This window comes from Stomoxys calcitrans, chromosome 5 (genome assembly GCF_963082655.1).
Source record: "Stomoxys calcitrans chromosome 5, idStoCalc2.1, whole genome shotgun sequence".
NCBI lineage: Eukaryota > Metazoa > Arthropoda > Insecta > Diptera > Muscidae > Stomoxys > Stomoxys calcitrans.
In genome coordinates, this window is record NC_081556.1 from 72,711,735 (window position 1) to 72,739,461 (window position 27,727).

Below are 27,727 nucleotides of genomic sequence, written 5' to 3' on the forward strand. Positions count from 1 at the left end.
ATTTTTTAACGAAAAAATTGCTATGCTATTATTAATATTGGTAATACTATTTTTGGTTTTGTGGTTAAACATCTCAGTGATTCTTACTTTTTTGCAAACCCGCATCCAGCCATTTTTTTTTATTTCTTTCTTTAAACTATTCGAATTTTGTTGTAAAAAAATATGAATTTCTTATAAAAAATTAACCGACAAAGTTATTGGTGTGCAGTAATGCTTATTGCATTATTTCGTCATTTAGAAAGATGATTTCACTGCGTTCGATTTCACTGCGTTTTCCTTGCTACAACCTACCCACGTATGTCCATACACTCGTGTACTTCCGACACGGGTTACCGGTGGGTACCACACGGGCTGCAACATTGTTCAACACTATCACGGGAAGCTTAGCTGAAAGGTATCGGGGGCGTCCACAGGTAGCGGATAGTGAAAAGCTTCGTTTTTTGCTGAGTAGATGAAAAAACTGTAAAAATGACTACGAGAAACAAAGAAATAAAAATAACGAACCACCATAACATTGACGAACCACGCAAACGAAAAAAGACAATATTATGCGGATCTGCACCTGAAATATTCGTACTCTCTATAGAGAACGTGCAGTATACGCGCTGGCGCATGTATTGGAGAAGTACAAGACAGTTTTAACCGTCTTAAAGTAACTGCAGCCTTTGAAAAATTGAAAGGGAATCAGTGAAAATGTGTCTGGTAGTAAATGGAGTCAAGACAAAATGGATGGTATCAACTCCCAAAACGCCTTGTACAACCGAGCAGATAAAGAAAATGGAGAAAGTTGGGAACCACAACTTTTAGAAAGTCAACAATGATATTTACCTCGGCACCGGCGTAACTGAAACGAATGACACCAGTTTTGAGATAAAGCGAAGAGTAATCGATGCTACTATGGATTAAGTAAGCAGTTCAGAAACAAGGCCACCTTTCGACAGACGAAGATCACACTATACAAGACACTGATACTACCTGCGTTGTTATATGGTGTGAGAGCCATGGGTTACTTGTGAAAGCACACTCAACAAAAAAAGTGAGCCAATGGTTGAGTTAAAATAAACTATTGGGTTGCCCAAAAAGTAATTGCGGATTTTTCATATAGTCGGCGTTGACAATTTTTTTCACAGCTTGTGACTCTGTAATTGCATTCTTTCTTCTGTCAGTTATCAGCTGTTACTTTTAGCTTGCTTTAGAAAAAAAGTGTAAAAAAGTATATTTGATTAAAGTTCATTCTAATTTTTATTAAAAATGCATTTACTTTCTTTTAAAAAATCCGCAATTACTTTTTGGGCAACCCAATACTTTCGAATAACGTTGAACTTCATATAGCGCTAAAGACAATTGTATTCCTTTTTAGTAAATGCATTTCTAAAATATAACTACATCAAATGAACTTCGTTATGGGCCAACGTTTACTAAATTATTCTTTGTTCAGTGCATATGATGAACAATTGTGAAAGATAATTTGAACTGATCTCAATACGATTTTGATGAATAAAATATTCGAAATTATTATTGTGTGTTAATACATCTGTACAAACTTTTGGCAAAATCTCTGCTTCTATTTCGTTCAGTTTTAACTAACACGCATGAAATAATTCTTTTAATTGTAGATGTGCTATTTATTAATTCTTTATTTCATTTTATTAATATATTTCGAATTTATACTTCGCTAAAGTGTAATGTATTTCGTGACATTTACTATTAAAATAAAAATGTTCACACTTTTTCGATTCAATGGCTTCGGAAAAAATCGTAATAGCAAATAAATCGCATAGGGGTAAGTACCATATTTTCCCAGAAGTTCCGTTACGCCATATCCACAATATTTTATAGACTGTTGAAAAAGAAATGAAATTGTTCAGTATGTACATAATTTTTTTCAATCTAATACTTACCATTAATTGGTAGTATAAATCCTGCATAACTTGTATTTCGCATTTCAATTTTAATACAATAGTTCCCGCAAACAAAGTTAAATAATAACCTTAATAATTATTAGTTTTTTGAAATTTTTAATGCTTACCAAAATTTCAGGCCATGTCACGCTGCATGTTTGGGCTATTCTGAACAGTAGCGATGACAACTAATTTCTACTACACCATTACAGCATATTAAATTTCTTCCAGTAATTGTGTTCTGAGACGAGGAAGAAAAACATTATTTGAACATAAAGAAGAGATGGATATCGTAATTCGCTAAATTTACTTTGGTCATTTTATTTCATATTTTTGCACCTGTTAATTTTTATCTTGTTACCGTGCACGACTTTTCTTGGCGAATGCGTACATCAGACTGAGCGTTGTAATACTGTTTGTGCGACAAGGGAATGGTTGGCATGGTTTCAGCATTTGTCTGTGTGTGTTACTGACGCCTTATTATTGGCGGCACATGTATTTCTCTGAATGGTTTATGACGTTGCGCACGACGCTCAACTGTCTATTGCATATTTATTTTTATTATGAAAACAGGCCCCTGTTCCTTAGTGGAATGTTCATGGGCAAAATTTGCATTTGCATGAACATAGGCAGTTTCCAATAACAGCATAAAAGGTCAAATTTTTCAAACATAAAAAGGTCACAGCTAAACATGTAGAACGTTCTTTAGACATCATCTCTGTTACAAAGTCTGTCAACCTAATTTTATTTTTAACAATATTTTAAGTTATGTTATAAGTTAAGTTGTATTTCAATTAAATGTATTCGATAATACTCAAATTTGGGAAACTCGTAAACTACAATATTTCGAACAAATATTTATTCAATTTTAAGAGTATAGGTTTGTAGCAAGCGTTGAACTCAACATGACGGCATGTTTATAATGGGTTAAGTAAAATGTCTTCCCAAAACCAAGTTTATGAACTATTTTCCACTAATAACAGATGAATAAAACTTACTAAAAATTTGCAATTTTTCCTTGTTTTAATCAAAATGTAACCAAATTAGATTAAAGTTAGCTTACTTATTTGGAATAAGTATTTTACATTATTTTATGAGCGCCATTTTCTGAATGCAGACGAGGCAGTGCTTGGAGTGTTTAAGAGACCAGTTTGCACTGATGAAGAGTATCGGTGTCTTATGAATCACGAACTGTATGTGTTGAATGATGAAGTTAGCATAGTTAATCGTATCAAAATACAACGGCTGCTTTGGCTAGGTCATGTTGTCAGAATGAATGAAGAAGCTCCTGCGAAGAAGTTTTATGGCGATCACGATGGTGCACGCAACCGGGACGGCCAAGAGCCCGCTGGAAAGATCAAGTGGCGAGAGACACCTCGAAACGTAGTGTCAGAGATTATAGAAGGAGCGCAGAAGATCGAGGCGCTTTTTACGTTCGGCTAATGGGACAAATGTTCTGTCATAGTCAATTAAAGTAAAAAAGTAAATTTGACAAAAATATCGTTTTTTAAATCATCTTGGTGAAAAGTTGATCAAAAAATTGCCTAATTTTAATTTTTGTTTTATTGTATAAATGAGACAACCTTTATTATTGACTCATGTATTTTATATTTTGAATGTATAGGTTATAGCACATAAAGGCCGGTACTCAATTCGTGTTTCACAGTGAAACTAAAATTTTTTACTATTACTTTTTTAAAGAAAATAAGTTTTGAAGTAGAAACATATTCGGTAGGATATTTCCTAATTGGATATCATAAAATTTAAATAAAACAATTATATTATCATTAAGATCTTGTGCGTATTTACTTCAACGATATGAAAATTGAACGTAGTACTCACTCTAAAAGACGAAGGAGCCATAAAATATGTAGTCTAAGCTTATACGGCCTAATGTGACAGTTGGTCACATTGCAATGAGTGCTCTTCTCCGTAATAAAGTGGTTTCATTGACATTGCGTTGCATATACAGAATAACGGTTTGGCTATTTACAACTGGGTGTTATAATTTGTTCTTACGCCGAGAACGGCAGTAGTTACGATTTACTAATATGTAGTTTCCACAATGCATGATTAATATATACAATATTACACTGGTCAACATGACTTTGTTACCGCTGATTTATTTATGTGTTTCTTTCTAAAGTTGGAGCGTTACTTCCAACAGAGCTTTTTTTGAAATATAGCTCAGAGCCATAACTAATGAATTTTACCAGATTTATAAATATATATCCTTTATTTATAATTGGGATATATAATGTATGACTAATAGTGAAAAGTTCAGCGTGAACATAGCCAGACTTTGGCTTTTTTCTAAATTTACATATATCTTCCAGGCGTTTTTTGATATGAATTAGCAGATAACATGATGTGTGTAGTTTTGCTATATTTGTGGTGAATATATCGGATTTGCCTAAATTGTGTATAAGCAGTAGAATTACTGTGAGAACCTTTGTTACAGCACCAACAATTCAAAATGATTTAATTATTGGACATGGGTGCGGATGACTAATTTGCGTTAATTGTATCCTCATATTTCATACCTCATACGCCACCTTGGTGAATCGTTTCCGTATCAAAATACAGTGTACAGTAGAGCGTCCCAAAAAACCAAATGTTTTTTTTCGAAAAGCATTCCCTACATTTTTTTCCTTTTGGCGATCGTTTGATGACACGGCGCCCAAATTATATTTTGTACTTTCTAAATCATCGAGTTGAGGATTTTACGCCCACATAAAAATCGGTTCAGATTTAGATATAGCTCCCACATATGTACATCTCTCGATTTATGCTTATAAGGCGTAGTAACTACAACGTTCAACTGATTTGCACGAAATTTGGTATGGAATGTTTAATTACCCATCTTAAAGCCTGTGCTTAGTTTCATTTCATCAAAATCGGTTCAAATTTTGATAAACTATTGCTGGAAATAACGCGTCAATTTGAAAAGAAATACTTAACAACAAGTATTTGGCAGAAGTAGCGAACTTTTTTCATTTTGTTGGCCGGTGTTATCCAGGGTCAATACGAATCGCCGTGCTAATAAGCATCATCATGTGCTATTTATGCTCGCCGCCTAAGATCTTAAATGAAAAACTGCCACGGTGACTTATAAGAGAGATATGTAGGTTTACATATAACAGGTGGGTTATAATAGTGACTCTATACAGTGGAGAAGAGAGAAAGCACCCACCCTCATTGACGAATGCATTATAATCACCAATTAATGAGTTAATTGTGCGCGTATGTGTGGCTATTGGAGATGACAGAGAGCGGCCACCATTCCCCCTTCGGGTGCTGAGCAAATGTATTCTCAAACAAACTTTAATTCAAATACAATTGTCAACTGGTGTGCGATCTATTTGTCTGGCGTATTGAATTTTGCATCCCACCATCACAACAAGTTAGCACAGCAAACAACAGCCAAACACAGTCCATCAGTTTATAACGAACGGTTAGTTTGTCAAGACGTGGTAAGCGCTCGAAGCAAAGTCCAAAACTTGGCAGGGTGAACAAAACAAAAAATAGCAAATAATAGAATTAGAAATTAAAAGTATTATTTCGTGTTTCGAGGTTGGTGGACCAATCAAGGTACAAACAACGCCGACCGCACCAATGATTACTTCCAAGCACATTTTTTTCGAAAATAACAAACCGACATTAAAAACGCGCGCATGCATGTATGTGTGTATGTGGCCGTGTGTGTTTTGTGTTAAAATAACGAAAAGCTTTAAGCTCTCTCTTTACGTTGGGGCAGGCAGCAGGCAGGGCGAAATATATTTAAACAAGTTTCGTGTGGGGTGGGGTGGGGCAAGACGGAAACTAGTTTTTTTTTGTCATCGTAATCAAAATAAAGACGAGGGAATAAACGAAAACAATAAATGTCAGAAACAGTAGTGGAACTAAACAGATGGGCAAAACAATGTTGACATTTTATACAAAAGAAGACATAGGACAAAACAGAGAAAGTTAAAAATCGAAAAACAAATCATAACCAGAAAAAAGACCAAAAGACCGAATAAAGTCGATTAGGCGATTGTATCATCCATCCAAATATACATCATCTCTAGAAATTTATTGAGTAACGCCACCGCCGCGGGAAGGTCAAACAACGAATCACACGGAACGACGTTTTTCGGAGGCTGACATTGACCCACCATCCGTCTATCCGGTAAAAGGGGTAATTGTGAACTATGCGAGAGATGATCAATTGATCTGTCGGTCGTTTCAATAGTTTCCATGATGTCATCTGGCAAGGGAATATTAAAAAATTCTATTAATGCATTGTAAAAATTATCAACGTCCACAAATCTAATCGGGTATCTTAATTTTGTAGGTTATATCACAAACCGTACCGCAAAAACTTATCGCCTCATCCGTAAAGTACTTAAAAGAATATCTGGGAAGGCTGAAAGTCAACATATCTACCACCAATATTTCTACCCTCCACCATGGACACCACAAATTCATACATTAGCGAAAAATACCATAGCTTATGCAATCTAATGGATCGTGAAACACTTGGCACAGAAGTCCTAATCTATGGCACTTCGGGGCTTATGCTTATGGTGGCCTATGCCAAACGCAGGCCGGCCTACTTAGTGCGTCCCTTTAAAAAGCCATCACACATACCCGACCGTCTGATCAATGAGCGCGTAATGCACACTGGTCGCATAAAAGACATCCAACAGAAGGGCCAAGATACTTTGCTTTACATCCAGCACCGTCCGTTGATACCATTTTTTATGAGCAGCAATCGTTTGTTGCCTATTAAACTGCCCGGTGTTAAGGTAAATGGCAATGGTTTTGCATGGCTGCAACAATGCCTGGTGGGTAGAGAGGCCACCTTTATACCTTTGAACAAAAAGGCATCGGATGACTATGTCGTTTCGCAGCTGTGTTTAGTTCACCCACCAAAGGGCAATCGCTTGCTAGATATATCTGAGACACTGTTGAAGTTGAGATTTGCGCGCTACGATCAAGATGCAAACGGCAGTATTAAGAAGAATGCCAAGTACTACCAGCATTTATCAAAAGTGGAGACAACAACAATATCGCGAGAGGCCTTGATGTACAAAGTCTCCAGCTATCCATGGTTGTGGAGAAAGCTACATGAGTTCAGGTCCTCCTTGTTGCCCAAAGAAAAACTGCTGCCAGAATTAGTGCGTTAACGTGTTCCCTGTGAATTAATATAACAGACAGATGTATTTGCTAGGTTATAAGTACGAGATTCTTTTTCATCTGTCGTTAGCCAGGAAAACATATTAGATTATAATCTCAATGATACATGATGCAATAGAAACAAATGACTTGACTATGACAAAAATTCCTACATGACTATGTTATATCGTCACCTAAGTTCCACAAAGGGGAAAATAACGAAAGGAAAAATTAAATATATTAAGGACTTGGGCTTTTGCTTTCCATATAAACCAAACTGTTTTTTTTACCCAAAATAAAATTTATTTTGCGGTTCAATAGACCATGACCAATTTTTGTCTTGACTTTAGGGGACAAAGAGAAGACTTAAATTTCATGATGTTGCTCAAATAAAAAAATATTTTGAAAGAAACATGAAAACCTGTCACAGACACACAGGACTAACTTATGAGTATAAACATATAGCATATACCAGAACTCGTATCATAAAAACCGTAGAAACAACTATAATTACTCTGTTTTGCATCAGTCGTTGATTGATAGTAATCGAACTTTGAACTTTAGTAGTTACCCGTTTTGTCTAAAACAAATCAAATAATTGATATCGTTTTATATCGTTTGCTGCTCTGAACTACACCACTTACCGTTAAGTTACATGCCATTTGTCTTGAAACAGCATTGTTACAAGTTAATTTTAAATAAAAACGTTGTTGCATTTGCTCCTCCTCCAATATCACTCAAAAGAAGGTCTCGACTTTTCAATAAATAGAAAGTATTTTATTTATTTTAAAATCGTTTTATTGTAATTTATATGATACGGCGACATGCATTTAAAATGATGATGTGATCCAGTACCTCAATAAATGACATTGACAATATGAACAAGTACTCTTTTAAACTTTATGAATTAGCTTAAAGGCTTTCCTGCGCTAAGCAGAGTTTATTTGTTTTGCAATAGCATAAGTTATTATCGAGACAACTTTTAATATTGCTGAAATTGACATTTAAAATTAAGATTTTTTATTTACACTACGAAAATACATTAACTGAGACTTTTCAAGTGCCTTACTCAGAAAAAACGAATACAAATTGAAGAGCATTTTCCATTGCAGCATGTCTTTATATATTTTTTTTTTAATTTCCCCCAAAACTATCAATGTCGGCTTAACCTGTCGGTTGTCTGTCTGTCTACGTAGAGAGTTTATGAATTGTGAAAAAAATAATGTTTATATTTTTAATAAAAAGAAGAATGTTAATTCTTGTTTAAAATTTTCAGTTTTAAAGAAAAACTATCATCATGAGTTGTGGAATGCACATGGTCAAATATATTCTATTTTTATTCAATCTTCTGTGCTCGGTAAGTATTGTTTGAGCATAAGAGCATGTAATATTTGTAATATGAGCATACAAAAATAGAAAATCCTTTGCATAGCTAAGGATTCTTCTAAAGTTAAAAAATAGCCGTAGTTTAGTATTGGGTTGCCCAAAAAGTAATTGTCGGTAATATAGTAGTAATATAGTCGGCGTTGACAAATTTCCTGACAATACTAAAATTATTTCTCTGGGTGTACATAGAGTTCAGGAAAAGGGAGTCAAAAGTTTAGAAAGAGCCATATTATTTTATAAATTTTATTTTTTTATGCAAACATTAGCTAAAACAGCAAATACACGTAGCTGCCGAAATATCAGATAAATTAACTTAGCAATCAGCAGACAGTGTTGCTATTTGGTCGTACACAGAAAAAATTATCACGAAATTTTTTTTCAATTAATAACATAATTGAAAATATAGTTTTTTCAATCAAAAAATTAATTGAATCAATCATTTTTTTAATTGAATCCGGATTCTTTTTCAATTACGATCGTGATATTTAGGCCATTTTCAATTAAAAAATTAATTGATTCAATAATTTTAACTGTTTTTCAATTATGATCGCGATAAAAATTTGATTCTATCATTATTTTTTATTGAATCTAAACTTTTTTTTCGTTTACGATCGTGATTGAAGTTTTGAAATTTTCAATTAAAGAACTAATTGATTCAATAATTTTTTTAATTGAATCTGAAAAAATTTTTTTATATACAATGTGAGTGAAATTTTTATCTTTTTCAATTAAACAATAAAGGCCACGTCAACTACCTGTTTTTTCTTTCTGTCACTCGATTCATTCTCCAATTCATTGAAAACAGCTGAATTTATAAAGGAAAAACAACCTTTTTCATCATTTGTCGAACGAATCGAGTGACAAAAAGAAAAAATGTTAGTAGTCTAGGCAGTAAGTTCTTTCCATAATTTTTCAATTCAATCGAAAAAGTTTTTCGACCCTACAGCTCTGTTATGACTGTTTGGTTTTGAAAAAGTCTAGCCTATTCTATACATAGAAGATAAAACTCCCATAAAAAAAGTGTTTCGACTAGCTCTTTAAATTTCCAGAAGCAATTGTAATCTTATTTATGATCAAAAGATGCATATTAATGGCAAAACGTTTTGTTTAGCATGGATGTAATTATAACATATTCTAGATAAATGTTTTTCTGTTAACTTCCCCAATGTATGCCATTCATAAAGTTATTTAAAACATATATATTTATGACTATTAGCAGAGATGGTCCGTAAGACGATTTTTTAGGTTTCCGACTGTCAAAAAGTTGTAAAAGTCGAAAACGTCGTATACTTGTATAAAACGTAGAAAATGTCGCAAACGTCATAAACCTTAATAACTCAGTGTAAAAGTTTGATTTTTAACAAATATTATTGTCACTTATTTGTTGTATATAGAAGAGTTTATATGTAAAAAAATTTCGCAATAAAAGAAATATTAAGTTTTTTTTTAATTTTTGCATTTACATTTTTCACACAATAAATTGGAAATATACGCAAATTTCAAGTCAATTTATAAAGTAACGTTTAAGGATTTTTTTGTGAAGCAAAAAATCAATAAATTATTAGTTTTCATCAATTATATTTAGAAATTGCAATTATTTTGTATTCTTTTGCAAAATTATTTGCTTCTCCCGTTTTAATTTGCTTTTTGAAAGCTGTTGTAAACGACATATGTTAAAAATGCATGACATCTGAGGAAGTGTCAAGTGAAATGGTACATGGAGTGTTAATTATGTTATTCAATAACAATACTTAAAAATAACATTACTTATTCAATAAAATACTTAACACGCCATCTTCCATTTCACTTGACATTACCTCACATTAGCATACTTAACACGCCATCTACCATTTCACTTGACACTACCTCAGATGTCATTCATTTTATAACAATATTGGTAAAAATCGTGTAAACCTACGGTAGCTTTTTCTAATTCTGAACCGATTTTTTCCAATTTCAATATTGTTCGTCTCCAGAAGGAAAAAATTACTTATGCCAAAATTTTTAGTTAATCAGATCAAAAATTCGACATATTTTCGTTCGAATTTTTTTTTCTGTCAGAAACCTAGTTTTTTGGCTAGGTTTACGACGTTTTCGACGTATGTAATATACGTCGGAAATGTATGTCATATACGTCACTGTTTCTGACAGGCCATCTCTGACTATTAGTCTATGCCGGTAGACTCGCCTCGCTACTCTTTTTTATAATAAGGAAAACAATATTTTCCGCTGCATTTTTGGAAAAACCCCCGGAGGTGTTTTTTTTACAATGAGTGATCATGGACCCGAACATAAACCTCAAATTCGCGTTCCAGGAGTTTTACATATATGAACCTTATTGCGTCGAAATCGAGTTGCGCTGTATAAGTACAGCGCACTTTCCGCAAAAATTTTAATATAACATTTGCACATTTCCACTTACATGTTTAATTGATCCTACTAAAGATCAATTGGAAATTTCGGAAAATTTTATCATGTCACAATTTAAAAAAAATAATTGGATCAATTAATTTCGTGATTGAAACCAATTTTCATTTTCTTTCTGTGCGTACTTGCAGAAGGGTAAAAACTTCTGCTAGGGAAAAAACTCAAAAAAAAAACTCCGGTTAGCTAACACGGACTCTATATTTTCTACGAGAAACCCGTCCCAAGACTTGTATATATTTTAGCAACTTGTGAACGGATTGCGAGTTAAATGACTTTTCATTATGTGCTAACTTTTTTGTCCTGTTACAAAAGGAGCAATATTTGCTAAAAATCTCTAATTTTTTTATGATTTAATTTATAGTTTTAAATATTATTATTTTTTGCTTCTACTCCTCAAAAAGCTACCTTATGGGTACTAAAGTGTTAAAGTATAAAGTACCTTATGGGTACTAAAGTATCATCCATATGTGGTAACTTTTTTTGTCTTAGTACCTTATGGGTACTAACGTATCATCTATTGCCTCATTAAAGTACAACACGAAATACTTTCAAACATAAAACAAATTTTCACAACAAGATAAGATACGTTTTTTGAAAATTTCATATCGTCGTGGAGATTATGGAAAAATGAGAGATAATTTTTGTTTGAAAATTTCATATCGTCGTGGAGATTATGGACAGTTGAGAGAGACTATAGTCGTCGTAAACTGCACACTTTAACACACATTTTAAATACTATTTCGACAGGTTCTGTGAAGAAGAAAGTTGTTAACAGTCAACTTCTTTTGTTAACAGGTACATAGAAAGAATAATGTTGTAAATATGCATTTCCAAAGATATAATTAAGTTAAACGAAATGGGTTCATTTTAAGCGTTTCCGTTATCCGGCTTCGACTGTACAATTAAAACCGACGTCATTGCGTCATTATAACATGAAAATTAACTTTCATAAATAACAAAATATCTTAGCGCACCACTTGTAACAATTGCAACAATTTCACTTGTAAGATGTCACCAAGAAAATGGTATTTTCGGAGTCCCTATCTGATCGCATGCAAAAACTATCTTCATAGTTAAAATATATACTGATTAAGATTTTGAAGTTCGCACATGGACTGGTTGGTGGCGTTTGTTAAAATAGAGAGTTATCTCAGTACAAGATAGAATTTTGCTTGCATTTTCTTAATATTTATTATTTCCTTTCCCGTGACGAATGTTATGGCTTAATTCTAGTATGTATATAGGGTTTCGCCAGTCTTAGCTACCAATATGCGTATCTTTCTTTCATTGGTTTCTCTTTTTTTTTGTTATAAATTAGATTTTTTAATGGTTTTGGCAGAGTTGCTTGCTTTGAAGGAAAATAAAATAATTTACGACATTTGCTGTAAAATTTTGAGAGAAATTAAATTCTTATACTTCTATCCTCTTTGCCATATTCTTTTGCTCGCAAAGCCAAGCAAAACCAAATAACAAATAAAATCATATGAGTAACGACTGGACCTTATTAAACTACCTACATTGTGAAGCCGGAGAACTATGTCGAATGTTAAATTTGTAATGAATATAATTCATGGAAAAATTGAGTCATAATTTCTTCAATGTCCCGATCAGACCTACCAGAAATTTTGAATTATTACTTATAAAAAATTTTGCAAACGATGATCCCTTTCGTCGTACATGCTATCATTTTATCAGGTTCTATAATATCATGTACTTCATTGCGAGGTACAATGCCATTGCTGGTCATTCAAAAAATTTTCCCCAAAGAGGTGTAGCACTACGGGACCCCGTTCGGACTCGGCTATAAAAAAGGCCCCTTATCATTGAGTTTAAACTTGAATTGGAAAGCACTAATTGATGTGTGAGAATTTGCCCCTTCTCGGTTGCTTGTGGTAATGTTCTTCCTTAGGGTAAAGTTCTCATTAGGAAAGGGATGGCACCTCAGACAGACGACTCAAATATGGATATCAAATTCGTGCTGCACTTCCAAAACCCTTGAATTTGAGCCCCATATTGCCATGGCCGGTAAATATGAACAGTTTGGAGGGTGTTTTGGGGTTAGGGGGGCCAACGGCACTTTGCACTGAAAATAGATATCAAATTCGTTTTTTATTCCCAACGGAAATGAAGTTCAGTTTGGGGGTGGTTTAGGGTGTACCCCAAAACACGTGGCTCCAAAATTGGATATCAAATTCGTTTTCTACTCTTAAATACCTTTCATTTGAGTCCCATATTTTTCATAATGGGTCAAAATTTGCGCCCGCTGGGAACTTGGACTCAAACTTTAAATCATATTCGTTTTCTGATCTCCAATACCTATCATTTGATACCCTTATTCAGCCAAGTATCATATAGTCACAGTGGGTCTAATGGCGTTTTTGAGGGGTGGCGTGACCCCCTATACTTCGATCTGATTTTGTATGCCAGATTTGAAATATACTCCCGAATACCTTTCATTTGAGTCCCAATATGTCTGTTTGGGAGAGTTTTGGGGTTGGGGCGACCCGAAGGGTACTTAGACCAAAATTTTAATACCATATTCGTATTTTACTCTCCAATACATTTCATTTGATACCTACATTGTCTGGAGTTTTGGTGCTGGGGCGGCCCCCCAGGTACTTGGACCCAACTTTTACTATGAAATTCGTACTCAAGTCTTGAATACCTTCCATTTGAATCCCATATTGTCCCGATCGGTCCACTTTTAATTTTGGGTTGTACTTTTGGGGTAAGGGGGAGGGTCCGCCCCCCTCCCGATATTAAAAAAATTATATAGTCTATGTTTCCTTCCAAACCAACCTACACAATCTGTGATTTCAAGGTAATCGGTTCAGCCGTTTTTTAGTCTATACGGAACAACCAAACAAACATACAAACGAACAAATATGCACAAATTGAATTTTATATATAAGATTTATGTTTGCATTGCGGCCGGTTATATTTGTATTTTTCCATAATTTCAAGAGCCTAGCTTTACTCCTTCGAAAGTTAACGTGCTTTCGACAGACATTCGGACGGCGGGCATAACTAGATCAACTTAAAATGTCATGAAGATCAAGAATATATATACGTTATGGGGTCTCAGACGAATAATTCGAAGTGTTACAAATGGAATGACGAAATAAGTATGCCCTCCATCCTATGGTGGAGGGAATGAAAAAACTACCCGATTTTTTTCACCAAATACCCATTTCGGGCATTCTTCAGCAAATTGGCTACAAATATTGTGTGGTGCCTGTCTCGGCAAAAATTCAAAAATTAAAAGTCAAAAATCCCTGAGACCAGACACACTAATGACTTCAAGCGGATTTTTTGTAGGGATTTTTGAGCACTTTCCAGCAAAAATTTTGTAAATCGGACCCCAAACTAAGATTTGGCAGTCCGAAAATATTTTCAAAATGACGAGGTGACCAATTCAAGTGGTGAGAGGTGCATCAACCAGTTCTCAAAGGCAGATTTTTTACTGCAATACCTACCCACTGTAAAGCTTCTGAATACTCAGGCATCCTAACGTTCTGAATTTCACCAGATACAGTAAAGTGCGGATGGCATTTTACTGTATCTGGTGGTGAACACGCCGATATCCTTCCTTTTTTAGAGCCATTATCAACTTTACTTCAATAGATAAAACTATCACTTGTCTGTCGTCCGATCACGACATAATAATAATAGAGGAGTTCGACTGTATTTTGTTTTATAATACCCTCCACCATAGGATGTGGTATACGACTTCGTCAAAACGTTGTAACACATCGGAATATTGATCTAGGACCCCGTAAAGTATATACTCGTATATTCTTGATTTTAAGTCGATAATGCCGTCCATCTATTTGTCGAAGGAGTAATGCTAGGCGATTAAAATTTTGCACGAATACTTTCTATTAGAGTCGGTCGATTGGGATTGCAAATTGGCCATATTAGTTCATGTTGTGATATAGCTCTCATATAAACTTATTTTCCGATTGCACTTTTTGATCCCCTAGAAAGCGCAGTTTTTATCTCATTTTTCTGAAATTTTGTACAACGACTTCTCTTATGACGTTCAACATTCGTGCCAAATGCGGCTAAATCGGTTCAGAACTTGAAATAGCTCCCAGATAAACCTATTTCCTAATTTAACTTCTTGAGCCCCTATAAATTTTGCACAATGACTTCTACTATGGTCTCCATTATCTAAAACAAATAAGGCCCGAATCGGTTCTTAACCTGATATAGCTCCAATAGCATAGCAATTCTTATCTGTTTTTCCTTGTTTGTATATAAGCTTCGGCCCGGTCGAACTTAGCACGCTTTTACTTGATTTTATTCTCATCTAATAGCCCCATCTTAAATTGAGCAGCAGTCATTTTCAGCATACAACTAACTTTCTACCAGTTAACCTGCTGTTCTGAAATTGCAAACATTTCGCTATAACAACATAACTACTGCTGTAATATCCGTAAACTTAACTACTTACAGTCAGTAGACAGGGTTTGCTATTATCAATAAACTTTATTCTATGAGTATAGCACAATACAAGACAATTTGCAATAGCCCTATACAAGGCAGCAGAAACTCTCAGCGGTGAGAGCATGGTCCAGTCAGGCCTCTACTGTTGTTCACCAATTACCCAGGGTTCCTTTCGTCTATTCCACCATCCTAAGTGTTTCAAATATCCGCTGTTTCTTTCAGTTCCCCTACCTGCACCTCAATTATTCGACGATGGGGCGACCTACTTCTAGCTTTAATTGTCATCGCCTTGAGTCTTAATACCGAGAGATATGCCAACACAAGTCCGTTGGATCAGTTATAATATTCTGACATTGCATTTCTTCTCCATCGAGTTCCAAAATAATACCGAAGCATATACCAGAATTTGATTAATTATACTCTTGTACAGCAAGTTGACCATTCTTGAATTAATTCTCCATATGGAACCTATGGCCTTTCTGCATAATGAACAACATCTATGAGCCTTCTCCACACGTTCTAAATGTGGTACTGTCAGTTCAGTTTCTTGTCCATTCAGATGGTTTTGTCTATCTAGCATATTAGTATGTTCGCCTGGTCTGTCGTTACTGTGGTTTCGCAATGGACTAAAATAGTCTGAAGGCCGAAACAGAATGAGCGTTAAGCTTTGGTTTTGGGCGTCACGTTGCAAAAATGCAACTCTGCAAGCAAATGCCACAAAAGCAAAAGTTAAAAAATTTTCAATTTTGACGCTTGCAACCGAGCGTCATTCGGTGTTGCCACATTGGAAGTAGAGTTTTTGGTGGTTAAAGGTAAAAATTATTTAACTTTTGATAGTTGATTTTTTAACAATGTTTAGAAAAAAAAAAACAGATATTCCAACCTAACATAAGTTAAAACGATTATATTACCAAGAAATATATGTTATTAAGAAATATTTTACTGATATATTGTTTATGAAAAGTGATTTCAAAATACGATAATTAAATTATAATGGTTTAAATATTCTTTTAAGATTGCTAATGATTTTTATTCTTTTATACATTCCATTATAGGATGGGGTATAATGATCTAATCTTTTCGTTTGTAACACTTTGAATTATTTATCTAAGGACTCACGGAGTATTTACATACATTCTTCATTGATTTGACGTACCGAATCGAAGTATCCATGTTCAACCGTTTGTGAAAATCACAATGGCCTCAAAGTTTCAAATGAAAAAAATCTACGAAACTCCCATTACATGTTGTTTTTGCTTTCAATCTTCAAAGAGGCAAAAACAACATGTAATGGGAGTTTCGTAGATTTTTTTCATTTGAAACTTTGAGAAAATGTTATACTCACCACCAGACGATAGAGGGTATATTCATTTAGTCATCCCATTTCCAACACATCGAAATATCCATTTCCGACCCTACAAAGAGCATTTTGGGAACTTTTTCGCTGAAGTTTGAAACAGAGAGTTGTAATAAGCCTCTCTAAATTTTTTCCGATTATAATTAAATATAGCTACCATATAGACCCAACTCCCGGTATAAGGCCTTAAGCCTATAACGGCGCATGTATTACCCGATTTCGATTGAATTTAAAGCATTGAGTTGAATTCAGCCTGAAAAGAATATGGTCTAGATCGAACCATATAGCTCAATACAGCCGCATTTAAAGTATTAGTGTAGTGTAGGGAGTTGTATCAAGGCTTTCGAAATCCGATCTGAATGTGGTCCAGATTTGGCCGTAGCTGTCAAATAGACCGATCTGCCGATTTAGGTTCTTAAGCCCAAATGCCGAATTTATTACCCGATTTTGCTGATATTTAGAACAATGAATTTCACTAGACCCTCCGACATCAGAACAGGTCGACGTCAGGTCATTCTTAGAAAAAGCTGCCATACAGAAAGATCTGCCGATGCATTCTCTCTTGCTAATTTTATTTAAATTCATGATTATTTCATAGGGCCTGTTTGGAGATACATATACAATTTTAGGAATTTGTGGTTTGTAGTTATGGAGAAATGAATACCCTAATACTTCATAGCAACACCCTACAAAATCTGCAAAAATTTCAAAAAATCTATTCATAGGAGGTGGATATTTGGCAAAACCACCTTTCTTGAAATAAGAAAATTCTCCAGGATTTTTGCTATAAATGTATCTTTTGAAGGAGGTTCTTTCTGTCCCTTTCTGGTTCCAGAGTTAACTAATACGTCAAATCAACTTATCCGATCCGTTTTTTTTTTAAATTGCATATAACAAAAGGACACAAATCAAATTAGTTGCCAGTTTTTTCAAAAGAATAAAAAAAAATCTTTTGACAAAACAACTTATTTCATTGTACACTGAAAAAAATATGTCCCAAAATTTAAAAATGTTCCTTGTTCGTACGATTTTAGCAATGAAAACGTGTCAAATAACTAAAACTTTAAAATAAAGATGCTATCTTTAATTTTAATTCCTATATACTAATGGACGTGACTATCCGTTTCAAATTTTGATCGCTGATTGATTCTTATTTCACTTCATAGACGGCTGTTTTTTTGAAAAATTCCTGTTTTTTCACTTAGCATCTTAAGGGCGGTATGGACCTTAAACGAAATTTTCGTTGCCACCAGAAATGCATTCATATATCCTGAGCACCATTTTCGGTTTGCTTTATGTTATAGGGTGACGAAGAAAACATTAAAGATATTTTTTGGTTTCATTGCGAGAAAATTGTTGCTTTCATAATTTTTTGCATCACGCAATCAATTTATTTCTACTTAGTAATGCTTAATTTAGATGAATGCGTACATTATCACCAATAAAGTGGGGTGCTAAAAAGTGGCCAAACGAATGCAGACATTTTTGTCACCATGTGTTTACTACCGAAAATTTCGCTTGAGGTGCATACAGGGCCTTAACATAAAAAATTAAAAATTGAAAGACGCTTCTATTTGTTAGGCTATTTTGCGTTCAAAGACTACTTTATCTTTTTAGCTCACCACATTTGCTTAAATTGATAAACAAAAAGTTGTTTATGTATTTTTTTTAGCAAAATGTGTGTTTTCGAGATATGTTGTTTTGTCAAATGTCCCCAGAAATGAAAATAAATTGTTTTTGTAATATTTTAAATTTTTTTACACCCACCACCATAGGATGGGGTATACTAACCTAGTCATTCCGTTTGTAACACCTCGAAATATTGATCTGCGACCCCATGAAGTATAAATATTCTGGATCATCTCGATATTCTGATTCGATCTAGCCATGTCCGTCCGTCTGTCGAAATCACGATAGAGGTCAAACGTGTAAAGATAGCCTCTTGAAATTTTGCACATATACTTTATATCGATGTAGGCCGTTGTGGATTGCAAATGGGCCATATCGGTTCAGGTTTAGATATAGCTCCCAAATAAACAGATCTCCCGATGTGATTTCCTGAGCCCGTGGAAGCCGCAATTCTTGTCTGATTTGGCATTTTTAAAATTGAAATTATGCACATATTATTCTCTTATGACTTCCAAACACTATGCCAAGTATAGTCCAAATCGGTCTATAACCTGATATAGCTCCCATATAAACCGATCTACCGATTTGACTTCTTGACTCCCTACAAGCCGCAATTTTGTCCGATCAAATTTTGCACATAGTTTTCTCTTATGACTTCCAAACACTGTGCCAAGTATGATCCAAATCGGTCTATAACCTGATATAGCTCCCATATAAACCGATCTCTCGATTTGACTTCTTGAGACCCTGGAAGCCACAATTTTTGTCCGATTTTGCACATAGTGTTTTCCTATGACTTCCAAACTCTATGCCAAGTATGGTCCAAATCACTCTCTAAACTGATATAGCTCCAAACACTGTGCCAAGTATGGTCCAAATCAGTCTTTAAATTGATATAGCTCCCATATAAACCGATCTCCCGATTTGACTTCTTGAGTCCTTACCAGCCGCAATTATTGTCCATTAGGCTGAAATCTTGCATGCGATGTTCTGTTACGACTTCCAACAACTGTATCAAAATCAGTCTATAACCTGATATACCCTCCATATAAACCGGTCTCTCGATCTTCCTTGTTCGGTTCTCAAGATTCGGCCCGGCCGAACTTAGCACACTTTTACTTATTTTTTTGCAAATATTGCCCATGAACATTCCACTAAGGAACAGGGCTAACTTCACACTTATCAATGAGTGCAGACCGATTCAAGTTTAAGCTCAATGATAAGGGGCCTCCTTTTTTTAGCCGACTCCGAACGGCGTACAGCAGTGCGACACCTCTTTGAAAAGAAGTTTTACATGGCATAGTACCTCACAAATGTTGCCAGCATTAGGAGGGGAAAACCACTGCTGAAGAATGTTTGTGATGGTCTCGCCAGGATTCGAACCCAGGCGTTTAGCGTCATAGGCGGATATGCTAACCTCTGCGCTACGGTGGCCTCCTTTACTTGTTTAATGCTAAAATTTATTTGACGATGAGAATAAACGATGGTACTCCTGGTGTGTGCAATGCACACTATGCGTATCCACACTGACATATAGAAGCTGTTACTCAGTTGGCCCAGATTTTATGGCGTGTTATACGAATTAGTGGATGTAGGGATATGCGATTTGGTTGGTCTTCCATCTTGTGTTCCTGTGGGAATATTAGGATTTTATGATTGCAGATCACCACTAAAATCTAAGTTAATCAAGGGAAGGCATTGAAAAAGGTATCTGAAATACCCTGCAAATGTAATTTGTATACATATATAGATGAAACTCAATATTACTTCATGATTCTATTTAATCGTTTCCGTCGGATTGACAGATTTAATGCCAAATTAAGTTAAAAGAAAATCTGATCAAAAAGTTTAATTTTTGCGGGGTAATTTTTGAGACGTAATAAAATTGTCAGGAATAGCTCCCATAAATATGATCGCCCGATTTTTATTTATATCTATCGATCTTCACGAAGGTAAATAGATATTTACAATGATATACGATCTTCACGATGTTGCATGGTATTTTTTCTGATTTTTGACTTGAAGAATATCTGATTACCTGATCTTCCCGAAATTTGGCACAGATAGTTCAAATTCAATATATCTAGTTCTCGACCTATATGCATTTTATTGAAATCTCATTTAAAACCCTTTATGCATAAAATTTAATTTAAAAACGTTAAGTTCTTAAAATGTTTTCAACATTGGTTCAACAATAATTTCCCAAAAGCATTTAAAAAAAAAACAAGTAAAAGCGTGCTAAGTTCGGCCGGGCCGAATCTTATATACCCTCCACCATGGATCGCATTTGTCGAGTTCTCTTCCCGGCATCTCTTCTTAGGCAAAACAGGATATAAAAAAAGATTTGCTCTGCTATTAGAGCGATATCAAGATATGGACCTGTTTGGACCACAATTAAATTATATGTTGGAGACCTGTGTAAAATGTCAGCCAATTCGAATAAGAATTGCGCTCTTTGTGAGCTCAAAAAGTAAAATAGAGAGATCGATTTATATGGGAGCTGTATCGGGCTTTGGTCCGATTCTGATCATAATAAACACGTATGTTGATGGTCATGAGAGAATCCGTCGTACAAAATTTCAGGCAAATCGGATAATAATTGCGACCTCTAGAGGCTCAAGAAGTCAAGATCCCAGATCGGTTTATATGGCAGCTATATCAGGTTATGAACCGACTTGTACTTTATTTGCCATAGTTGTTGAAAGTAACAATAAAAAACGTCTTGCGAAATTTCAGCCAAATCGGATAGGAATTACGCCCTCTAGAAGCTCAAGAAGTCAAGTCCCCAGATCTGTTTATATGACAGCTATATCAGGTTATGAACCGATTTGAACCATACTTGGCACAGTTGTTGGATATCATAACAAAACACGTCGTGCAAAATTTCATTCCAATCGGATAAGAATTGCGCCTTCTAGAGGCTCAAGAAGTCAAGACCCAAGATCGGTTTATATGGCAGCTATATCAGGTTTTGGACCGATTTGAACCATACTTAGCACAGTTGTTGGATATTATAACAAAACACGTCGTGCAAAATTCCATCCCAATCGGATAAGAATTGCGTCCTCTAGAGGCTCAAGAAGTCAAGACCCAAGATTGGTTTATATGACAGCTATATCAGGTTATGGACCGATTTTAACCATACTTTGCATAGTTATTGGATATCATACCAAAACACGTCGTGCCAAATTTCATCCTAATCGGATAAGAATTGCAAACTCTAGAGGCTCAAGAAGTCAAGACCCAAGATCGGTTTATATGGCAGCTATACCAGGTTATTTACCGATTTGAACCATACTTAGCACAATTGTTAGAAGTGATACTAAAACACTATGTGCAACATTTCATTCCAATCGGATAAGAATTGCCAACTCTAGAGGCTCAAGAAGTCAAGACCCAAGATCGGTGTATATGGCAGCTATATCAGGTTATGGACCGATTTGAACCATACTTGACACAGTTATTAGATATCATAACAAAACACGTCATGCTAAATTTCATTCCAATCGGGTAAGAATTGCGCACTCTAGAGGCTCAGGAAGTCAAGACCCAATATCGGTTTATATGGCAGCTATATCAAAACATGGACCGATATGGCCCATTCACAATACCAACCGACCTACACTAATAAGAAGTATTTGTGCAAAATTTCAAGCGACTAGCTTTACTCCTTCGGAAGTTAGCGTGCTTTCGACAGACAGACGGACGGACGGACGGACAGACGGACGGACATGGTCAGATCGACAGATCGACATAAAATTTCACGACGATCAAGAATATATATACTTTATGGGGTCTCAGACGAATATTTCGAGTAGTTACAAACAGAATGACGAAATTAGTATACCCCCCATCTTATGGTGGAGGGTATAAAAACAACAGCGTCATATATGAGCCGTTACAGAGAGAAGTTTGCTTTTGAAACTACAGGCACGCCCTAAAAATTCGTTTACATTTATAATTGCTGTATTTGTTGTGGCAGGGTCACTTTTGTAGTGGTTGAGCAATACATAGAAAAATCTAGGCAAATGCCCCCAAAGTTTAAAATTTACAGTTGAAAAAAAAAAACAAGCCGAAAACTCGTTTCAACCATATGTGATCACAATTACAATAAAAAATATTAAAAGCTGTAATTGTAATTGGATTACACAGTTTGTGCACAACCTCAGAAGCCAAGCTTTTTGGCTTATGGTAGGTTAATTAGCAATTGTCTTTGTATTACATAACAAGTTCATTGTTTGTTATTTTGCACACAACACATAGCCTCATATGAAATTCCAATGTGTATAAATAACTGACTCTAGAGAGGCAAACATCGCTTAATGATGACTCGATAGATCAAATGGTATACGTTCTGGACAAATGTAGTTACATTTGTCCAGAACGTATAACAGCACTCATATAATCTTATACCCCGTTTTGAATTCTTGAACTCCACAAACCTTTAAGGTGGAGTTACATACATTGTGCGCGCACTAAAAACGCATTAAAAATGCAACTCTGCAAACAAATCCCACAAAACCAACGCGCAAAAGTTAAGAATTTTCAACTTTGGTGGATGAACTCGTGCGTCATTCTGTGTTGCCAAACGTGAAGTAGTGTTTTAAGGCGTCAAAGTTCAAAACTCTTTAAGTTTTGCGCATCGCTTTCTGAGATTTGTTTGCAGAGTTGCCTTTTTAATGCGCGCGCATAGTATATAACTCCGCCTTTAGTTTTTGCCCAAATGATTATGACTTCCAATACCTATAACCCACATTTAATACCATCCATGGAAACGATGGTCCTAGAAGTTATTCGCTGATTTTGTTAAAGTTTTACATGTGATGTGATGACGGCGTAGCGTTATTTCGCTCAAAATATTTTCTCCCAAAACGACAAAAGTCATATCGCCCAAACAATGCTACAAAGCCCAAAAACTATTCTTCCCAATGTCAGAAAGCCCAAATGAAAACCCAAATTTTGGATTTGGATATTGTGACATTTTAACATTCAAATATGTCATAATATCCAAAAACAACTGTGGGCGTGTTATGGAAAACAATTAAGGATTTTGTAAGTAGCACGGAATTCCTAACCTAGATCTTCTTTTTCAAGGTTACTTTTTTGGTCTATAGAGCGCACAACAATCCGTTTACTGGCTTAGGTGTATGTCTATAGTGGCATGGGGCAGATTAATATATACACCCTCTTTTCAACTTACCTAAGCCCAACATTATTTATGCCATAACACTCAAATCGAAAAAATTTCATTACATCCAAAACGAATCCATTGAATTTTTTGGGCTTTATAACACTTTCTTAAATAAATAGATTGTTACAAAATTTAGAATGCAAAAGGCATTTTTAGATAGAACATTTTTGACTTTATTTTACTGTAGGAGAAAAACTCTTTGGAATGCAAAAGGCATTTTTATATACAACCAGTAAGGAAAGGCAAAAGTCGGGCGGTGCCGACTATATAATTCCCTACACCACTTCGTGCATGTAGTACATTTTATATGTAAAACTTATGTCGAAATCTAGTTAGACTTTAATTTGGATACCAATTGAAATAGAAATTTAGAACCATGTAAGATTTTCCTACCATAGGACAAAAGATTTGGATTTCCACATCTTTTAAAGGCCATATAGGATAAAAGATTATATGGGAGTTATATCAAAACCTGTGCCAATTTTAATGACAAATACTGGGATATAAGGAGAACATCTCACGCCCTATATTGTAGAGACGTGATCAAACTTGTGGACTTTACTGCCTTAAAAGTCCATATCGGATGAAATATACACATTGGATTGGATTTTCATGAAATTTCCCACACATATTACGACGTCAAATAAAACACCTCGCGCAAAATATTTTAAAGATCGAACTAAAACTGTAGCTTCTACAGCCTTAAAAGTCCATATCGGTTGAAAGATATATGTGGGAGCTATATCTATTTTGCAACACATATGTAGACCTCAAATAAAATACCCAATGCCAAATTTTGTAAAGATCGGGCAAAAATTGTGACTTCTACAGCCTTAAAAAGCCATATCGGATGAAAGATATATATGGGAGCTATATCTAAATCTGAACCGATTTTTTACAAAATCATTAGCGTTTGTCCTTGGGCCAAAACAGTGACATACGCAAAATTTCGTGACCTCGGACCTGCAGTTTGATTACAAACATATCTCCCTGGGTTCCCTAGGTTCTTAATGTAGACCCCCAGGTCCCCTCTGTCATCTAGCTTTGATCTATCTCCCAGATGGCAATACTAGGGTCCCGTCAATCCAAGACTGTTCCGCTGGCAGCAGCACTCGACCTCAAGTGTAATATCAGGTATCCGATCGAAAATCTTTTCTAATCCATCCGGTTTTCCTACACATGTTTTCTGAACCTGTTATATTATCCTTACGTTCCACTTTTTCTCTAGCGCAGCCCACCAAACAACTGAGGCGTAAGTAAGTATTGGTTTAATCAAGCTCCTAGAGAGGCCGTGGACTGAATCCAAGGATTTCAGGCCCAATTTTGAGCCCGTCTACATAGTGTCTAATATCTGTGAGCCGAGTATGCTCCTGAATGTGACACTTCCAATTCAGTTTCCTCTCCAAGATCACTCCTAAAGATTAGACCTTGTCAGTTGCCGAAATCGTTTTATTGAGGAAACGAGGTGCTTCAAATTCGCCCACCTTCGTCTTTCTCGTGAACAAGCATGTTTAACATTGAGACCCCTGGGTCTAGCCCAGTCCTCTGCTATCTGCAAGACCCTTTCGGCCCTTCCGTATAGCTGGTTCGGGTCCTTACCCCTTAGAAGTATTAATACCGTAATAGGTAATTTATGGCGATCACCCATAGGAGTGACGATAAAATGCCATGATACATAGTTTAACCGCCTGTTCCTTAGCATATGGTTTATCCAGTCTCTAAGGACCCAGTCCACCCTATACTGGTCTGAGGATTAGTGTGTCGGTCCGCACATTGTTAAAAGCACCCTCGATGTCATTGCATACGGCCAGTGTGTACGTCTTTATGTATCCCAATAAATTTTAACTAATCATAACACTAGTGACCATGTCTGGCAATTTTAGCTACATTCGACATTTGACAAAAAAAATGTTTCGTACAAAAATTTCGTTTTGTGAAACGTGTTTTTTGAGTGAGGTATGTAGATTTTTCTGTGTATATAATAAAAAATTATAAGAAAACTTTCTTTATATTTATGAAAAAACTTTCATAGATATAAGACCTATTTTTATGAACAATCATATTCTTAAATTTTTATATCCTACACCACCACTGTGGTACAAGGTATTATTACTAAGTGCATTTATTTGTAACATCCAGAAGGAAGAGAGATAGACCCGTTGATAAGACCGATCGACTCAGAATCACTTTCTGATGCGATTTAGCTATGTCCGTCTGTCTGTCTGTCCATGTTAATTTGTGTACAAACTTCAGGTCGCAATTTTCATCCGATCGTCTTCAAAATTGGTACTGGCATCCTTTTTGGCCAAAAGACGAAACCTTTTGAAATTCGAAAAAATCAGTCCAGATTTGGATATAGCTTCCATATAAAGGGTGACTTTTTAGCTATTAACTCTTTGGTAACACTAGTTTAAACAGCTCACACACGTTTCGTATTTTGTTTCACTGTCAAACATCCTCAGTTTGGTCTATAATTAAACCATAAATCATTTTACAAACGAATAACCCTAGCAAATTATTAAATTTTGTTATCTGTTTACGTCAAAGCCGTAAATATGATCCCAATTGGGAATCTAAAAATCCCCAAATTTTTCTCACTTAGATTATAGTGTAAATACGTCTTTAGTTGCAAGAAAGTATCTGATTACTTTCTTGCCTTTTTTTTGTTCGCCTGCCCCACGAAACGGCCATATTGCGATTGCAATTTCCGCAAATCTGCCTATTCCTTTTTTACCTGCACAACAGTCCACACCGTACTGGTAAGATCTCATCCATAAGAAAATAAATCCACATCTTGGTTCCATATTTGTAATTCCGTGTGTTTTATTTTCTTGTTCTTGTTTTCTATTTCGTTGGGATCTTTAATAATTGAGTTGCAAACCAATCGAAATTTGGATTCTATTGGTTTGCCTTGGCTCAAGAGCGATTCTTTTTTTGATCCAGGTCGTATTTGCTCCAGCTTACTCCTAAGCAATTTCCAATTCAGCGATTTAGCCTGAACATTTGGTCCAGTTCGAGCCAGATCATCCAGCTCTCTCTCTTGAGATTTCAACTCCCACGCATTCCTACTTGTAAAAAGCAAATTTCGTAAATTGCTTGATCCATATTCTAAAAGCAAATTAATATTGAAAATTAAATAAACATTTCGGAAAAGAAAAAACAAAAACATCAAAGATCTACGTGTTTGAATGATAACCGAAAGCAACAAAAGGAGAATAAACTTGCCTATTAAAATTGGAGTTTGCCTAGTTTGAGACTTATGGAAATATTCGGGTTATGCTGTTTTATTCGTATGCCAAGTGAGCCCGAAAAATAATGTGAGTGAGTCAAATGTTTTAAGGTAACACGAAACCAATTTTTGTTGAGAATTTCATGTGTTTAAAAAAGAAATTATTTGACAGATTTTAAATGAATTAAAATTCTTCTTGAAAATTTAAGTTTTCGTTTGTTTGTTTAAAGTTCTAAAAAATTATGTTGGTTAAATAAATTTTCTTTGTTCGGGGTTCATTTTTTGTTTAAGAAATTTTGTACGACAATGAACATTCGGTGAAAACGTGGTTTAAGATTAATCCGCGATTTGGGATATTTTTTACATACATACGTACATTTATAATTCCACCAGTGAGGAGATATTTCAAAAGAGAAAAAAGGAAAAAGATATTTGATGCGCATGTCCTCTCTCATGTATTTATTGTAGATCAATTCAAATAAATCCCACGCTCTTGTTCTATTTTCCAAGTTACTGCGCATGCCCTCTCTGTGCTTATTATACATCACTCACTCACTCAGTTCCATTTCCAAAGTTTGTAAGCAAGTGCTCTCTCCGTCTGTAAGTGCTCCCTACCACTCTCGGAATATTTTTCATATCACTCAAAACTCCTGCTCTTGATTGTGAGGAACTAATGCGCATGTCCGCTCACTAGTATCACTCAAATTATTCCTATTCACTTCTTTAAGCTAAGACATGCTTTTGCTCTTGAGCTCACAACTGGTTTGTGAGTTGATGTTGTGTTTTTTTTGTTTCATTCTTTCTATTATCATTGCCTTCTGCTTCTCCACGAGAGCAATTGATAATAGGAAGAGGAAGAATGTAAACAAACTTCCAACATTTCCAAAATCTTCCATCACACAAGAGTTCATTGACCTATTTGCTCGGCCATTGGCAATCATATGTTTTTGAGGTTTCCAGTCAAGTGTGGGGATCTTGTGACATACACACATATATAT

At 35.2% G+C, this 27,727-nt stretch overlaps 2 protein-coding genes and 1 long non-coding RNA gene across 7 annotated transcripts in view; 2 read left to right on the plus strand and 1 right to left on the minus strand.

Annotated features, from left to right (window-relative positions):
* Positions 1-1,671: 1,671 nt before the first annotated feature.
* Positions 1,672-2,299, minus strand: LOC106081340 (uncharacterized). Its single transcript, XR_001220344.1, has 4 exons — positions 2,212-2,299; positions 2,030-2,142; positions 1,902-1,930; positions 1,672-1,840 (listed from the first exon to the last, which is right to left on the minus strand). It is a non-coding gene; the product is annotated as an uncharacterized LOC106081340 (long non-coding RNA).
* Positions 2,300-5,295: 2,996 nt separating this feature from the next.
* Positions 5,296-8,317, plus strand: LOC106081360 (uncharacterized). 4 transcript variants are annotated; one of them, XM_013243254.2, is made up of 2 exons: positions 5,296-5,374; positions 6,238-8,317. In XM_013243254.2, the coding sequence occupies exon 2, from the start codon at positions 6,353-6,355 to the stop codon at positions 7,070-7,072; it is 720 nt and encodes a 239-aa protein (XP_013098708.1). In that variant the 5' UTR covers positions 5,296-5,374; positions 6,238-6,352; the 3' UTR covers positions 7,073-8,317. The 4 variants fall into 4 exon arrangements, with proteins under 4 accessions (XP_013098708.1, XP_013098706.1, XP_013098707.1 ...); XM_013243252.2 differs by lacking the exon at positions 5,296-5,374 and adding an exon at positions 5,405-5,492; XM_013243253.2 differs by lacking the exon at positions 5,296-5,374 and adding an exon at positions 5,772-6,081.
* The window catches only part of LOC106081361 (23 kDa integral membrane protein), a 58,385-nt gene continuing 35,965 nt past the window's right edge, over positions 5,308-27,727 (plus strand). The window contains exons 1-2 of one of the 2 annotated variants that reach the window (XM_013243256.2): positions 5,308-5,374; positions 8,338-8,418. In XM_013243256.2, coding sequence (XP_013098710.1) covers positions 8,359-8,418 — 60 coding nt within the window. In that variant the 5' untranslated portion in view covers positions 5,308-5,374; positions 8,338-8,358. Of the gene's footprint in view, positions 5,375-5,404; positions 5,493-8,337; positions 8,419-27,727 lie in introns of those variants that run through there. The other variant, XM_013243255.2, reaches the window with a different exon arrangement.